Raw genomic sequence first — 18,171 nt, 5'->3', positions numbered from 1 at the left:
AAATAATATCTTCTTCCCCTGACCCTCAAGACACTCAACCTGTTCTTTGTCACTTTTATCACAAATGCTTAGCATAGGAACCAGCTAACTCCTTCTGTAAAGTGCCAGATTCTAAACATTTTAGGCCCTGTGTACCATACACCTCTGTGGCAGCTCTGCCATGATAGCAAAAAAGCAGCCATATGTAAACAAATGAGCATAGCTGTGTTCCAATAGAATTTTACTTACAAAAACAAAATGTGGGCCTCCTGGTCCTAGTTTCCTGATCCCCAGCTTAGCATAGAGATACTTGGTAAGGTGATCAATAAATATTAGATTTATTCAATTCGATGAGCAACATCACTAATGAAAATACGATGCATAAGATGTCAGTGTGCTCTAGTATGATCATACATTGTACATACTAATTTTTATTGAATATAATATTTGCACATATATTCATCATGCAAATATAACACAATGACCAGCCTTATAAATTTTTAATGGCATCTTAGGTATCCAAGAAAGGAATCATAGAGTTCTGATCATCTACATGACCCTAACGCCTAGACAAAATAATGACCTTCTGCCTCATTGATTTTCTGTTAAAAAGAAAGTCTGCAGACTGTGTAGTTCTGCGAAGATTACAGCTGATAGCAGAAGAGATTGTTTTTTTCCCACTAAAAATAGCTGGTTTGCTTATTTATATTGAATAAAATCAATTAAATAACCACTAGAGCCCCACATTACATCCTTCACTGTGTGCTTAATGTTTTAATAGAAATAAATATATAATTAAAGCAACAAAATTGTCATAGTTGTCACAGGTTTCATTTTAAGGTCCCTTAAAGAAATCGGGGTTGAATTCATGTCCGATATTCTATTTTCATTTCAAATAGATTTTGACAATATTCATTGCAGCCTTTCCTAGGAAGGTTTCTCAGCCAAAAAATTTCACCAGTTTTCAATTTGCCACATAAAAATTATGCAAAATGTAATAAAAATTATGCAAAATGTAATAAAAATTGTCCTTTTATTTGGATCGCTTCCTATCTTTGACACAAAGTGTTCTGTTGCCATAGATAAAGCATTTAGGCAAGATCGCTGACTGGAACATGAAAAAAAATATTCACTCTGTCTTGGGAGTGATACAGTTTTCTGGACTATGGATTAGAAAATACTCAGGTTATCAAAAAAACACTACATTTATTATTTTCCATTGAATTATTTTCTACCGTCTTTTTAAAAGATAGACAAAATTATTAAATTCAGCTTCTGAATTTCCTTTGTGCTCTGCTGAATATAAAAATAGCAAGAGGAAAGGCAAGATGAAAAAAGAAGGCAAAATAAGGAACAGAGGTAATTATTTACCCACTGGAAAGGGGAGTGCCTACATAACCGTCTTGCATGAGATCTTTTCTTGGCTTGTTTCCATTATTTTTAGCAGTTTCCTTCAATGTACACAAATTATGCCTTTAGCAAATGCTGCTTCTTCACATGACTGAGAAGTTAAATACTGGATTGAATTAGGACCATCCAGAAAAACACCAGTTCTGGGCACCTGCACCTTTGGCTTCCTCATGAAGGTAGAAAATGCCCCACCAACACACAGAAGTCCCAACACATCATGAGGACATAAAGGATGCTAGAGGCCCCATATTTAGTTCTCCCACTTGGTCCCACTCTTTTTGTCTCTGTACTATCTTCAATAAAGTCATAAGAAAGAGTATTTACATTCCTGAGGTTCTGTGAAGTGTGGATTGCATATACAGTTTAAAGACATTCTAATAAGTATTTTCTGAGTACAAAGGAAGCAAATAACAAATAGGCTTTTCTCTTCCTAGATACCATCTTTCTATTGTGGGTTATTCCATGATAATAGAGCACATAACAGCCATAACAGAGAGCACTGTAAGTTTAAGATGTGCTCAGAGATCCATAGAAGACTCCCTGGGATCCACAGACTGATTTCTCATCATTTAATGTCTATATGTCTATATGACAAAATATAGCCTTTTGCTTCTGACATTATTTCCCAATTCACCCATTCTGTGCATCACTGAAAGCAGGATGATTCTTTCTGGACAAGGAAGAGTAAAGCAGTTAATTTTACAGGGTCATTTCTTCATCTTCTTTGGATGTGATCCTTAACAACTACGTTTGAAAGGTCATAATTCAGTGTATGACTATCCCAGGGTTCTCAAGCTCTGATAGATGGAGTGGATCAATCAATCTGAATGCCTAGAAGAGAGGAAATCTGAATCCCACTCTCCTTCTCGAAGGACCACTGGAAGAACACACTGGGTTCCCTTGCCTCTTGAAAACTCTACACATTTCCCACTTCAGTTAACTTACAGTAAGATATCTAATTAAGCCACTAGGGATTTTAAAAATATAATCAAAATCACACTAGGTGGTGTTGTACTTAAGCTAAAATGTTTGGAGGTCTATCCTCTTAAATTTTTCAGGGGACTTCCCTGGTGGCACAGTGGTTAAGAATCTGCCTGCCAATGCAGGGGACACGGGTTTGAGCCCTGGTCTGGGAAGATCTCACATGCCGCAGAGCAACTGAGCCCCGTGAGCCACAACTACTGAGCCTGTGTTCTAGAGTCTGCAAGCCACAACTACTGAGCCTCCGTGCCACAACTACTGAAGCCCATGTGCCTACAGCCTGTGCCCCACAACAAGAGAAGCCACTGCAATGAGAAGCCCGCGCACCGCAACGAAGAGTAGCCCCCGCTCGCTGCAACTAGAGAAAGCCCATGCACAGCAACGAAGACTCAACACAGCCAAAAATTTTTTTATTTAATTAATTTAAAAACTGTTTTCCAGTCCACAAAACCACACAGAAAAAGTTTAAATTGTTAACTATAGGCACTCTGTGGTATAGCAGATCTCTAGACCTTATTCATTGTGTATAATTGATACTTATACCCATTGAATAACAACTTCCCCATTTCCTCCTTTCCCCATCCCTGGCCACCACCACTCTATTTTCTGCTTCTATAGGTTTGACTATTTTAGATCTCTCTTGTGTTAAGCATTCTTACACACAAATACACACACACACATACGTACACACAAAAGCAAAGGGATACAAGGACATTTTTGGAGGTAATGGATATGCTTATCACCCTAATTGTGGTGATGGCATCACAGGTGTATACACATGTCCAAATTCATCAAATTGTATACATTAAATATGTACAGTTTTTGTATATCAATTATACCTCAATAAAGCCGATAAAAATTTTTTTTAAATTAAAAGACTCTCCTCCCAAAAAATTTTTTTTTAAATTTTAGAGGACTTCCAATTTTAAAAAAAAGTTATGTTCCAAATAATAATTGTATCTCTGTATACATGAATAAGAAAAATGATTTAGTTGACCAAAAAATCACGTAGAGTCAAAAACACGTAGGTTAAAAAAATACATGCATCATAGAAAACTTCTCTGATTAATAAAAGCAAAAGAACTTAAAGGTGTGCTTTGCCACTAAAAAGGAGAGATAAATTACGGCTTAAATTGAAAAATCTCCAGATGGTGAGAATTTGGCATGCTATCATTCTTTGAAAGTACGTTCCTAGGTGACGAATTGAACCAACTTGCTTAATTAATTAATTAAAGCATACTAATTGATAAAAATGAGGACACGGTTCCTATTTTCTGGAAGCTACAATATTAAATAATTAGCTTCAATTTGTCATTCTTCTTCCACTCCACACCTCCCCTTGTGGAGGTGTATGGGTATGTGTGTTGAAGGACCAAAACATATGCAATACCTCTTAGAACATGTCTGATGAAAGAAAACCAAAGGGCACAGAGGAAAGACAACAAAAACACATGGGAGTGCAATACCAAACAAAAAGATGACTTAGACATAAGGACAAATGATGATCAAAGAAGGCAAATACTGCAAACACAAACTTCTGAAGATTAATGCCCGCAGATAAATCATTTGTTTTGATGATTACAGAAGTCAGTGAAAGGAGTTTGATAAAGTAAAAGTTTACAACACGAAGAGCAAAATACACCAAGTAAAGCGAACTAATTATTTAAAATTGTCACTGTTGGTGGGCAAAGGGAGCCCCTCTTCCACTCCTGGTAGGAGGGTATACTGGAACAATTTTTCTAGATGCTATAAATTGTTTGGGCAATGTTTTTATTAAAAAGTTTTAATATATTTTTATTCATTTAGATCTATGCAATCCACGTCTAAGAATTAATACTTAGGATTTATGCAAATATTCCACTTCAAGAATGTAAATTATAACATTTATAACTTGAAGAAAATAAGAGACAATTTAGATGTCTAATAAAAGAGGGTTGATTAAATTCTCTTGCTACAACCGTATTATGGAATACTATGCAGCCATATCAATAATTTTGCAGAAGAATATTTATAACAAGAAAATATATTCATGATAAGTTGTTCAGAAAATTCACATGTTAAAAGAACACGTTAACAAATTGTGGCATGTTAGTAAATTACCTAAGATGACAGCTCTGGCATCAGAGGGCCTGTATTAAAAGTTTTTATTAAAAGTTGCACATCTGGCACCTACTGTGTAAGATGGTAAACTGTTCAAATTTCCAATTTTTTCTTTTTACAAAAGAATTATATTTCTTCCTATCTCATTGTGTTTGGGGAATATTAAAAAAGATAATGCATTCAGTGCTCTTAGCATTTAACTTGTCGAATAAGTGTACATAAATGCTGTTGATAGAATTGTATAAAAACATCATTTATAAAATATATAGATATTTATGTTGATTTAGATATTGATACCGATATGATATACATATATAGTTATAAACCTCAACGTTTTATGCTTATCTCTTTGGATTGAGTGTGATTTTTGTTGCATTTGCTTGTTTGTTTGCTTTGCTTTACCTGTGTTCCCTAATTGTGTATGCAGAAGAGAGTATGAGTCAGGAGTTCTGAAGCCGTAACAAACAGCCCCAATATCTCAGCTGCTTAAAACAACAAAGGTTTATTTCTCACTCGTGTGACAGAACCTTGGTGGGTCAGCAGAGGTTTCTTCTGATCATCCTCATTCAGAGACCCGGGCTAATGGATCTGCCACCATCTCAAACTTCAAATCCCCTTGCCAGGGAAAAAGAGAGAATGGCAAAGCTCTCACTGCCTCAGCTTCTGCTCCGAAGTGACACATTTTGCTCAGATTTTCTGGCCAAAGCTAGACACATACTCAGGAGAACCTCAATAATAATAAAAATGCATTTTTAATCAAGAAGAGTTTAAAACTAATGTGTAGATTATCATAAGCCATTTAAAATGTTTGAGCAGAACACTGATAGGAGAATTGAGAAAGCTGTGCCCACCTTCCAACCCCAGGAGCAGGATGAATCACTGTACATCAATATTGTCTTTATGAAGGTCATCTAACTAAATGAAGGAACAGAAATCACAGAATCACAGGAATTCATAGAGAATTTAAAAGATCCTCTAAATTATTCCCCAACCTTTAAGACATAATGATCACACTTAGTCATCAGCAGCACAAGCAAGTAATCTAATTTAATTCTACTGGGAGAACTGTTTTTTTCCCTTGGCCCCAGCTAGCGAGCTGCTGAGGCTCTCTGGCTGGAGAACCAATGAGCCTTGTAATTGCTTTCCTCACTCACGTAACCACAGCTGCAGTTGTCATTCATAAATTGCAAAACTAATCCTTTGAAAGTTTTCATATTGGCCATTTGCTTTAAGACCTCCAGTGCCCAGGAGTTTGCAGATGTAGCCCTATGAAAAAGGAAGTCTCTAACCACTGGTCCGAGCATTGGACTGCCTGTCATAAATCCCTGGTCTTCATTCTCAAAATTCTTATATTTTGTTACAGTTCCCTGGAAAATCACTTCACTCATCAATACTTCCATTTCCCTGAAACTAGAGAAGCTTATATTTATCTGTAAAGTGCTTCAAAAGGCTTGAATGAATTACAAAAAAGTAAAAAATACAATTCTATACATATCAACACCTTTTTAATAAAATAAACTTTAAATATAAGCTATTGCTTAAAAATGGTAGCTAAATAACTTAATGAACCTCTAGAAAGGTAGGAGACAAATATGTTTGTCAGAGTTTATTAAACATTGATATATAAAGTCCACAGATAATTCTCTTGCACTAGCATTATATAAAAAAATTTCAAGATAAATGAGAAACCACTGGCAAATATATGCATACACATATATGTGTGTGTATATATATATATCTACTTAAAGTCATTATTTATGTTTGAGATATGTTTTATATGCTTTTAAAATTTTTCCATTGTATAATGTATTTGTATTTATTTTTTTAAACAAATGTATTTATTTATTTATTTTTGGCTGCATTGGGTGTTTGTTGCTGCGCGCTGGCTTTCTGTAGTTGCAGCGGGGACTACTCTTCGTTGCAGTGCCTGGGCTTCTCATTGCAGTGGCTTCCCTTGTTGCGGAATGCAGCCCCGAGGCACGTGGGCTTCAGTAGTTGCAGCACGTGGGCTCTGTAGCTGTGGCTCGTGGGCTCTGGAGTGCAGGCTCAGTAGTTGTGGGCTTAGTTGCTCTGCAGCATGTGGGATCTTCCTGGACCAGGGCTTGAATCCGTGTCCCCTGCATTGGCAGGTGGATTCTTAACCACTGTGCCACCAGGGAAGTCCTATGATTTGTTATTTTTAGCAATAAATAATACCAGTAGTCCGAGGAATACTGATTTTTAGTCTTTGTTATTTTAAGAGCATAATAGGTTTACTCAAGCACTATAATCACAATGTTTTATTAACGCTGGTAGAACATTGCTTCCAGTCTGGGAGTATTAATGAAAGATGGGGCAATTCAGAAATGCTTCTGAAATTAAAAATTCCTTCTACCCATATCCTATCCTCCTCCTTATAATCATTAGGGATGAATATCAGAGTATGAGAAAATACTATGTTACAAATAATCTTGGAGACTTTGGGAGTTTTCTGCCTCCCCCCAAAAAAACTATAAGTAATGAAAAAGACATATGATAACAAATAATGGTGAGGATGTGGAGAAATTGGAAACTTCATACACTTCTGGAGGGAATGTAAAATGGTGTAGTCACTTTAAAGGTAGTTTTGTGGTGGTACCTCAAAAAGTTAAACATAGAGTTACAATATGACCCAGCAATTCCCCTCACGGGTAGATATCCAAGAGAAATCAAAAGCACATGTCCACACAAAAACTTGAACATAAATATGCACAGAACATTATTTACGATGGCCAAAAAGTAGAAACAACCCAAATGTTCATTAACAGATGAATGGATGGACGAATGTGGTATATCCATACAAATGAATATTACTCAGCCATAAAGTGAATGAAGTACTGGCACGTTACAACATTGAAAACATTAAGCTAAGTGAAAAAAAAAAACAGGAGCAAAAAGAACACATATTTCATATTTATATGTGAAATATCCAGATTAGGCAAATCCACAGAGACAGGAAGTAGATTAATGGTTTCTAGGGGCTGAGTGGAGAGGATAGTGGGGAGTGCCCAGGAAGGGTACAGAGTTTCTTTCTGTGAAGAAAATGTTTAGGAATGAGGCAGTGGTGATGGTTGGGTAATCCTGTGAATATACTAAAAAAACCCCACTAAGTTGTATACTTTAAAAGAGTGAATTTTATGACATTTGAATTATATCTCAATTAAAAAGTTCACTTTTCAAAAAAAAATTACCCTGCAACATAAAATTCAATTTCTGATCTAACACTCAGATAAAGGAAATCTTTCTCCTTTTCCTCTTTCATGAATAAAATTTGTAATAACTTCAATTACCAGTACCTCTGAAAGCAAATTTCACATTAAGTTTGCCATTTTCATGTGAGAGGTGAAATTGTATTTCTTATTTTGATAAATCAAAAAGAATGAAACCAGCTTTCCCCTAGATGAATTCTTCCTTCTCCTCCAATTTGTACTGATCTGATACCAAGAGCACACCTGAGGCTACATGCCGTCTAAGACAAGAAAAGCTTATTCCAAGCTATCTGTCTATACAATACTTTTTCAAAAGCCAACAGTACAACTCAATGGGATGTTATTAAGTTTCAGAAATGTCAGTGGACAATTAGATGATCTTACTGAGAAAGCTCTGAGCAAATATCCAAACTGTTTGTTTCTTTTTTAATGTAGCATTGAACTGAATAGAAATTGAACAGACCTCAGAGCTAAAGTGGACTGATGGGTGTGTGTGTGTGTGTGTGTGTGACAGAGAGGGAGAAAGAATGAGATTATATTTCTCCATGTACTTTCACTCATGGATATTGCAGTCATTATTAGTTCTGAAAAGACTAATCTTTCCTCATTCAGGAATCTCAGCTACCTTTTAACTAAGACACATGTGAGCTGAATTCATTTGACTCACAGGAGGCGATGGGTCACAAGGCCTGAGACCCTCACTTACCCCTTCCAGAGCAAGGCAGAGCAGAGCTTCCCTGGCACTTCTTGAGGCTCTCCTCAGCTGACAGCGGGCAGGAACGTGGGTGAGCGCACTTTTTCCCATACCAGCCTACTTTGCAGTCACATCTTCCGCAGTTACACTGCCCATGACCTTCACAAGGGGAGTAATAATATATATTTGTTATTGCATTTATGAGCCATACATATATATATATATATATATATATATGCACATGTATATGAGAAAAATATACCAAAGCCAGAATTAACTTTCATTTCAACAGTGAATGTCACAAATGAGTCTCGATCTCAATGAAGCACAATATAAAACATTAAGGCAAAAGCTCATTTTTCTCAATGTTCTTAAATACCTGATCTAGGTATATTGACTGATCATGGGGAAAGAAAAGCAACAACTCCAGATCAGATAAACAGGTTCATAGGGCTATCAACTTGAATCTTTCAAAATCCAACTGCATGAGACTGAATTAGTCTGCTGGGGCCTAAAAGGAGGATTTGATGAATTGGGCAATTAATTCACGTGGAGGTGAGCCAGAGGAAATGGGAAACAATGTGTTTTTGAAACAGGGTCTTAGTTTCTAGAGTCCCTCACACTTTATTTTCAATATCTTTTTACTGCACACTACAAGCTTAGCCTATCGACCCTTAGCTTAAAACCAGTAACCTGTGTGGAGTTCACAACCTTTGAAGACTAATTTCCTATACACAAAAGAGGTCAGGAAAGATATTAAATTTACATGGGCACAGAGCCTGTAAAGAACTGTGACAACTACTGATATGGTATAGCATAAGATAGACCAGGTTATCAATCAAATAAGTAGGTTCAAATCCTGACCCGGTTCCCTACAGAGTAGGGCTGGTCAAATGACAACCTCGCTGAGGTTTAGTTCTTCATTTTAAATCGGATTATCTATCCACATTTATCAGGAAGTACATAATATATCTTAAAATGCTACATAAAAGTGAGAAATTTTTATTTTTATTCACTTGAGCCCACATATACAACCAAGTAGGAATAGAAAGGAAAGGAAAGCAAGATAATTTAGCTGAGCTTTTCCTAACTCCTAATAACCATTCAGATACTCATTATTACAGATGCAATGTAAAGTAGATTTCTATAATTTCTCCAAAAATGTATGAAGAATTTTAAAGGAACTGGAATTCCACTTTCTTTAAGTAAATCAAATATAATGCTAATGAATAACAATCGTTGCTATTTTGTATTTGGCATCTGATATTGATATATATCACACAATATGGAAACTGGTATGGACCAGTCTTCAGGGAAGGCTGGTCTGTTTTATCAGTATTCCATGAGGTCTGTGGTCAGATGTCCATCTTTTGAGTTTGAAGTATTGGACAATCCACCTATCAGGAAGCTTTTCACTATCTATAAACCTGGTTCTTCATGGAACAAATCATAAAATCATAGGTCAAAGTAGGATGAGCTATTAAGGATCACAGAGTCCACATCTCTCATTTAACACTAAATTCAATTCAATGCACATTTATTGAGCACCTACTATGTAACAAAGTCTATACAACAAATTGCTGTTAATACTAATACTTTGCCTTAGAGCTCAACATTCTAAAGGAAAAAAATTTTTGATTGCTAATAAATACATATTACGTGACTATGATCATTTGGACCTTCAAATATAAGAATTTTTATTACAGTAGTTTGACTTACTAGCAATTATATCTCAGAGATTGTTGGGTTCCATGGCTTCTTGCCATTTATCCTGGCTTAAGAAGTTCCTACCCATCTTCCCAATCCTCGTGTGTTGGGTTGGCCAAAAAGCTCATTTGGGTTTTCCCTTAACATCTTACAGAAAAACCCAAATGAACTTTTTGGCCAACCCAATAATTTAGAGCAAAATTTGCAAACAGAGCTATGTTGCAAATGCATAGATAAATAACAGTTTTTAAAACAAAATCTTTAACATTTAAAGTACAATCAATTCTGCTGTTTTATGGGAGCCAGTGGCTTTGAAATTCTTGGAGACAAGAGGTTTCATTTCAAGGGCAGTTAGATCTGCCATGAGGATGCTGGACAAAGTACAATACATGCTGCCATTTGTGGAAGACAAGTTGACACTTGAACAATAAAACTGAAAAACAGAGTTAGGTTGAAAGGGGAAAAAAGCTTTACTCTTGAAACTTTAAAATAGCTGTGAAAGTTAGAACAAAACATCCAGTAGGTGAGGATGCCAGGAAATCTGTAACTACCCAAGAGGATGCCACCTGCTGCTGCAGGTGCCTGGAATTCACAGGCAGTGAAGGTCCTGATCCCTTGGCACATGGAATAAAGTAGGAACCTGTGAGGAGGGAGACGGGGACTGAAGGGAGAACGTTCTCAAGTTCTGTAGTTGATTTAAGAGCAGCCATTACCTTCTATCTGAGGTTCATTCACATGTCAACATTAAAAAAAAAATGTGGTGGCATAAAACAAATCCGTGAAGATGGTCAGAAGCTATCAATAGAGATTTTTAGAATTAAAATCTGGTCCGGTTAATATCAAAAGAAGTCAGATTAATTGTGGGTGCTTCAACAAATTTTGCAAAATGTACAGATGCACTAGCTAGAAGAAATCTCTGCAAGTCTTTCCCCTTTCTGCCCTCATATTCACTCTGTTTTCTTTTTGTTCTATTTTCCTCATTCAGTCTTTAAGCTCTGTGCTTTTCCCCGCTAATGTTATGCAGCTTCACTTTTCTATCTCCCTGCTATTTCTGTGCACTACTACAAACTCCAGGGGTAAATGTGGCCTGTAAGGTCTTCACCTCTACTCTCTGTGCATTTAATGCAGCATCACAAACATTCTCAAGGATTACTCCTATAAGTGTCCGCATCACCTCCAGGCATCACCAACTCCAAATAAAGTTGGGAAGACGATATAAAGTGTGTCCTCACTTTTACCATGTGTGTGATGATCCCTAAGCTTCCGTGCCTCTGCCTCAGCCTTGTACCCCAGCCCCTGCTTCATTTGATCAAAAGACACTCTCCAAAACAGCTGCAGGGGCTTCCCTGGTGGCGCAGTGGTTGAGAGTCCGCCTGCCGATGCAGGGGACATGGGTTCATGCCCCGGTCTGGGAAGATCCCACATGCCGCGGAGCGGCTGGGCCCGTGAGCCATGGCCACTGAGCCTGCGCGTCCGGAGCCCGTGCTCCGCAACGGGAGAGGCCACAACAGTGAGAGGCCCGCGTACCGCAAAAAAACCAAAAAAAAAACAAAAACAGCTGCAGTCAATTGTGTACACACTGAAAAGAACTGATGAGATCGTGTCATTGCTGTGTTTGGCTTAGGATAAAAGATTTGGCCTTTAAATAGGAAAGTATCAAAGTGGGAGAACATCGCCTAGTTCAGGACGGCCACTGCCCCTCCTCAAATCATCCACTAATGCGTCTTCTACACTTTGCCATTAGAAACCAACATCCACTGAACAAGTTCAAGCTGAGGAAAGAAGGGTTATGACAATATGGATGACTTAAATTAAACTATCCATAACGAAATTCCTGAGAGTCAGTGAATATATGGCAACCAGGTTAAATGATGAAATAGTGGCAAACAGAGTGTTTTTGAAGGTTTCATTGTTTTGGGAAAGTAGGAATACCTAAATCAAATGCCCCAATGAAGATCACAGAAGAAGCAAATGTAAAAGTAACAGAGAAAAGGTTTAAATAACTAGTCTAGCACGATGAAAAATAGTATCGACAGTGGTACTGCCTAATCTAAATGTTGATCAGAGATTAATTTGACAAGTTAAAACATAAACATAACTTTACTTTCACAGTAACAAAAATTAAATATGTTCTACATCTTTTAATAACTCAAAGTCACACGTTGTCAAAAATATGTTATGGATCCCACTTTAAATGAAACTGTACTTTTTCTGTAAAATCCTTCATGGTATTTTATCAGTGGAGTTAGGAAAATCAGTTAGAAATGCAATGTATTGATACCAGATTCTGAAGCAGGTATTTAGCCTTTCAGAAAAGGCAGGAAATCAAAAATTGAAACTGCAATTTCTTTTCTGAGGTCACAAGTTTCTTGATTCCAGCATAAAAGTTATGTCAAAGAGAGAGAGAGAAGGAAACATTTTATAGCGATAAAATGAAGATGAAAATGCTTGGTTTTGATTTATAAAGTAGAGTTTAGAAATGATAAAATCTACTTAGCATGAAAATCCTTTAGACTGCCATAACATACTATATCAAGGTCTTTCCTAAACAAGTAGGGTAAAAAGGCGTAAGTGAAGAAATTAGGAGGCCTGTGTCTTCCATCTAAATGTGTCACTAAGCTGGATGGACCTAGAGTCTGTCATACAGAGTGAAGTAAGTCAGAAAGAGAAAAATAAATACCGTATGCTAACACATATATATGGAATCTAAAAAAAAAGGTTATGAAGAACCTAGGGGCAGGACAGGAATAAAGACGCAGACGTAGAGAATGGACTTGAGGACACGAGGAGGGGGAAGGGTAAGCTGGGACGAAGTGAGAGAGTGGCATGGACATATATGTACTACCAAATGTAAAATAGATAGCTAGTGGGAAGCAGCTGCATAGCACAGGGAGATCAGCTCGGTGCTTTGTGACCACCTAGAGGGGTGGGTTAGGGAGGGTGGGAGGGAGGGAGACGCAAGAGGGAGGAGATATGGGAACATATGTATATGTATAGCTGATTCACTTTGTTATAAAGCAGAAACTAACACATCATTGTAAAGCAATTATACGCCAATAAAGATGTTAAAAATTAAATAAATAAATAAATAAATGTGTCACTAGTTCATCTTTCTGGCCTTCATCTCACTTTATCTTGAAAATGAGAGAACTAGAAGAAGTGAATTTTACCACACTGATCTGAAATGCCAGCTTCAATGCTAGTTTTTCAAATCTAGGTGAGTATATATACACATATATTTGGCCTGCAGGAGTTAATTTCATTGATTCTAACAAGGATTCCTTTAAACTCTGTAGGCAGAGGATCGACAAAATGAAGGTACAGAATGTTATTGTTTATCCCTGACAGCAAATATGCAGAACATACATTAGAGAATTGCTTTCAAAAGACCTATGAGCATTGTTTGAAAACACACACACACACACACATCCATGACAACGAAAGAACAACATGGTGTCTAGTTTGGGTATGTAAATGGGATCACAGCCTGAACTGCATCACAAGGGCAGGGATTTGGCAGCAAGAGACACATCAAGTGGCATCACGGCCATGCTGAGCTTTAAAGGCTCTCAGGACATTATAGGCGAGCGTGCTGACACCAAAACTTATTTTTTTCTTTGTAATCATTGAGCTCTTTTGTGTTAAGCTATCTAGCCTCAGAAACATCAATCCAGGACAAATGTAGTTCTATCCATTCCAGAACACTATTCTTCCACAGAGGATATTTCTTGCCTGAAAAATGATCAAAAAATGCTCATGAACTGGAATCTGATAAGTAGCTTCCTACAAAGTAATATGAAGACCATCAAGAGAAAAAAGTTGGGGGGGATAAGTTAGATCTAACTAGTACTTGATTTTTTTAAAAAATCCATTTGATATATTATTTTCCCTTTCAAGACAATGCAAACTGGATATACATAATCATTTCCTTCAGTTTCTTTCCTTAATGCTTTGGTAACCCACAAAGACAAATTTCCCCACGTAATATGGTTCTATCAAATGATTCCACTTCCCAAACCAAGGGAATCCTAAGCCAGGACTAACTTTGTATTTTCATCATTTTGATAGGCAGGAACAAGCTGAAAAGGTGCAAAGTCACACTGCAGCATATTTTTCCTATTAAGGGATTTAGGGAAATAGACCAGAGTGATAAACAGCCATCAGGAATAAAGAAGTTATTTCCTAATCAGAAAGTCAATTCAGGGGAGCAGCTCATAGAATTGAAGTAACAGAGCAGTTGGTACACTTCAGGATGGCTGGTCATGCCCCTGTCATTTTAGTCACACTCAAAATTTGTCAATAGTATCATCTTTGAGCCGTGTGTGTGTATTTTTGTGGGTATATGAGTCATGTTTGTGTGTGGATGAATTCATGTGTCAGTGAACAACATTTAGAAGTGAAAGAAAGAATGAATACAACTGATTTATTTGGAAGCAGGGAACATGTTTCAAAATTTGTATCCCATCCCCTATAGCCATGATGCCTTAGGCACAAAATATTTACATTTAAGTGCATTTCTGAATAGATGAACGGATACAGTGGGAATGAATGAATAAAATGAGAAGGTCAATTAAACAAGATAACTATAATCCAATGGGAGATTTCCCTTGGACTTAAATAAGCTCAACACTCTCAGGAGGGCAAGAATGGGAGCTAAAAATAAAGCTGCATTTCATCTGAGCCTTATTACACTCCAGCCCGGCATAAATCACTAGACAATATCCATGTACTTGGGGTACTTCCGTCTTATATCACTAAGGTATTAACACATTCAGTAATCAACTGCATGGCTCCCTTCCTGTGGTGTAACCTCGACAGGCAATTAGGAAAACTGCAAAGACTAATAATTCACTAAGCATCATATATGGAATTCTACAGACATAGTGGGAATGAAGAAATACTCCAGAGACTGATGCCTGCCCCAGATCAGAATGATGTTCAGAGAAGCTTAGTCTTAAAAGAATTTTGGGCATCCAGAGGACAGCTCTTCCTTACCAAAATAAAGTAAAATTGAAGAATTTTATTTGCATCACTCGGAGATTAAATTACTTGAGTACTTAGGCTCATGTAATGTGTTTTCAGATGACACTTAAGGGGAGTGTGAACTTTGTCAAGTTGCTTAATTTCTTTGAACATTTCCTCTTCTGTTAAAATGTGGATGAGAAAAAAAAATGTGGATAATCACGTCTCCTTCTCTGAGTTAGGGCAAACATAAAATGGAATGAGGTGTGTGAACGAACTTGATGGGTATCTAACAGAGCAGGATCTCTGTCAATGTGTTTCTTCTTTCCTAAGTTTCTCATTTTAAGTCTGGGAGACAGGCTGTGGAGAACTATCCACATTTAATTCACTTCAACAAATAAATAAAATAATCAGAATCACAGCCTGATGTTTTGTTGCTCAAATCACAGCCTATTACCCCATCACCTCTTCCCACCCCTACCTGTCTACACCCAGCGCATAGAGACCACGTACAAATTCTCTCCTAAACTATTCCCATGAGAAACTCTACCAACCACACAACCATAACTGCCTGATCACTTAAATTTCTCTATAATCTTCTAGCATAGGGAAGAATGGAAAATGTGAGAAAGAAGAAAATATGGAGCAGGAAGGAGGGATGGATTAGATGAAGTGGAAAATTTCAGATTCCAAAGAGACGTCCTCAATGGCTTCCACCTGCCCTACCTATGTAGTAACTCTAGGCCTAAATAACGTGCATCAGGAATTGTGAGCTTATAAAAGGATCCAAGTGTCAGCCTAAGTGTCAATGCCCATCTTCACCCCACAGCCCTACTCCTCACGGTGAGATGGACTAGCTCACATGACCCTGAATTATCACTATGATGTAGTCATTTTGAATTTTCCAACCTCGCTCCAAAATCAGGATCATGGGTTTAACAAGAAAGAGTGTTCCCTATGTTTAAAAAAAAAAGCATCCTATCAGAAAATCACAAAGTTATGATTTTTATATGTAGTCTGACTATCTCTTTATTTTCCTATTTTAATTTATGTGAATTCATGTTTTATCACACAATCTTAAAAAATGACAACCTTAAATGGTGTTCCCTGAGCCCCAGTACAGTTTTTTCCTGACAACTCAGTGTTTATGACTCTGTAAATTCTCATGTTCAGACCTGATCCTTCAGAGTTGCATATTCAACAGGCTGAAAAAAGTGATTGGCTTTGGTTTGCCATTGGTCCTCTATGCCTGATATGTCTAGAAACGAATTTGACAATGTTCTTCTATATTCTCCATTTCAGTAAATGGCACCAACATTTACCCAGACAACCAGACTAGAAACCTGGTGACTATAGCACTCCACTGCCTAAAACCATCGCTAGCATTGCCTTTAGAACAGAGTCTAGTTCAGCAGCAAGGCAAAAAGTCCTTCAGTCCTCATTTCTTGCTAGCTTTACCCTTTGTTACTTGTACATTCTGGTAATAACCAAATTGATTCTAGGTCCCTGCACAGATCTTATGCCTCTTTCCCCTCTGCCTGGGATGCCCATCCCATCCCTCTTGACCCATAAGCCTACCCTTTAGGGCAGAACTGCACGTGCACAGTGATCCAAAAGCATCATGCGATGCATGTCATACATCACCACCTCTGTGCAGAGCCTCACCCTCCTAATTAAAATGTCAAACAAGCCCAGGCCCCGAAATTCTCAACCCCCTTCTCTGCTCACTTTAGTCTATAGCACAATGGCCATGAAAATATATAGCACTGACCTACTATACATTTTGTTTGTTTTTTGTCTCTCCAGGCCCACAAGGATGTAAACTCCCCAAGGAGAGGAATTTTATCTGTTGTGTTCATTGCTACGTCCCCAGTATAAGTAAACATATGCATGAATATGCCAGTCTCCCACACGATAGCATATTGAAATGTATGTTTACGTGGCAGTTTTCTTTGCTAAACAGTAAATTTCTTAAGGTCAGAGCCTAGGCTTTTTTATATTTTAATCCCCTAATATCTCACACAGTGCCTATAGCATAATTAGCACTCAATAAATGTTATATTAAATTGAAGTTTAAGTTTAAACAAAGATTCATTCAGTAAAGAAAGAACCTTCAGATTTCTTCAGATTCAGAGACCTTGTTAACATTCTGATTTTAGCTGTTAGTGGTGGAGCCTGCAGCAGGTTATGGAATTCCCTGCACCTCAGTTTCCCCAATTGTAAAATGAGAATAAATATGTTCCCTATGTCATATTTTATGAAGAATAAATGCAAATCTGGGAAGTGCTTTACAGATTGTCTGGCATACAGAAGTCACTGAATAGCTGTTAGCTGTCTTATTCCCATGGTGTTGATAATGAGGATAATAAAGAACACTCACCCAGAATGAATAACAGAAAAGCCTGGAAAGGGCACAGTCTTTGGTCCTTGTCTCTGGCATTGGACTGACCCCATTCCTGGGGTGGGACAGTAAAGACAGTGCCACCAACAACTGCACAGAGCCCTTGGATGGAACCACAAATGAAAGCTGCTGCCTTGTGAAGTGTCTTTTTGAGAATGTGGTCCCCATGAGCTACATGGTATACTTCAATTTCTTTGGGTGTGTCCTGCCAAAGGACAAAATGTTTAGGAAATGTTTTAGGAAATTCTCCCAAGCACAAGGGATCATCAGAAGAGGGAAATTCTTCTGCAGTGGGAAGCTTTAGCAGCAGGCTCTCCTCAGCCAGGACAGAGAAGTCTTTGCAGTTGCATAATCATAAATAGGGCAGCTCTTTTATTTCCCTTTGCTGGCAAACTTTCTGTAGACAAGCAGCGTTTCCTCTCTATATCCTTGTACCAACCAAGCAGTCAAACATAAAGACGTGTACATGCCCATGTCTCTGTCTTCTCGATTGTCCAATATAACCAGACTGAAAATGAGTAACACTACTTTTGCTAAATGACACTTTTTCAGATAAATCTGACTGCCTGTTTTTTTTTCCCCCTTTGCTCTATTAGAAATTCTGGTAGGATTTTTTTTTTTCCTTTGCATTTAGATTACAAACTCCATAATGTCAAGGATCATGTTTGTCTCCTTCACTGCTGGTACCAGTGGCCCAGAGGCCACTGGCA

At 37.6% G+C, this 18,171-nt stretch overlaps 1 protein-coding gene across 2 annotated transcripts in view; it reads right to left on the bottom strand.

Moving 5' to 3' along the window:
• The window catches only part of ITGBL1 (integrin subunit beta like 1), a 208,687-nt gene that overhangs the window by 84,731 nt on the left and 105,785 nt on the right, over positions 1-18,171 (bottom strand). For both annotated transcript variants that reach the window (XM_081214839.1, XM_081214840.1), the window contains exon 7: positions 8,404-8,550. In XM_081214839.1, coding sequence (XP_081070965.1) covers positions 8,404-8,550 — 147 coding nt within the window. The remainder of the gene's footprint in view (positions 1-8,403; positions 8,551-18,171) is intronic.

Source organism: Mesoplodon bidens (genome assembly GCF_964165515.1).
Source record: "Mesoplodon bidens genome assembly, chromosome: 17".
NCBI classification, from domain to species: Eukaryota; Metazoa; Chordata; class Mammalia; order Artiodactyla; family Ziphiidae; genus Mesoplodon; species Mesoplodon bidens.
The sequence above is the reverse complement of the archived record's forward strand: the minus strand, read 5'-3'. Positions and strand labels throughout refer to the sequence as shown.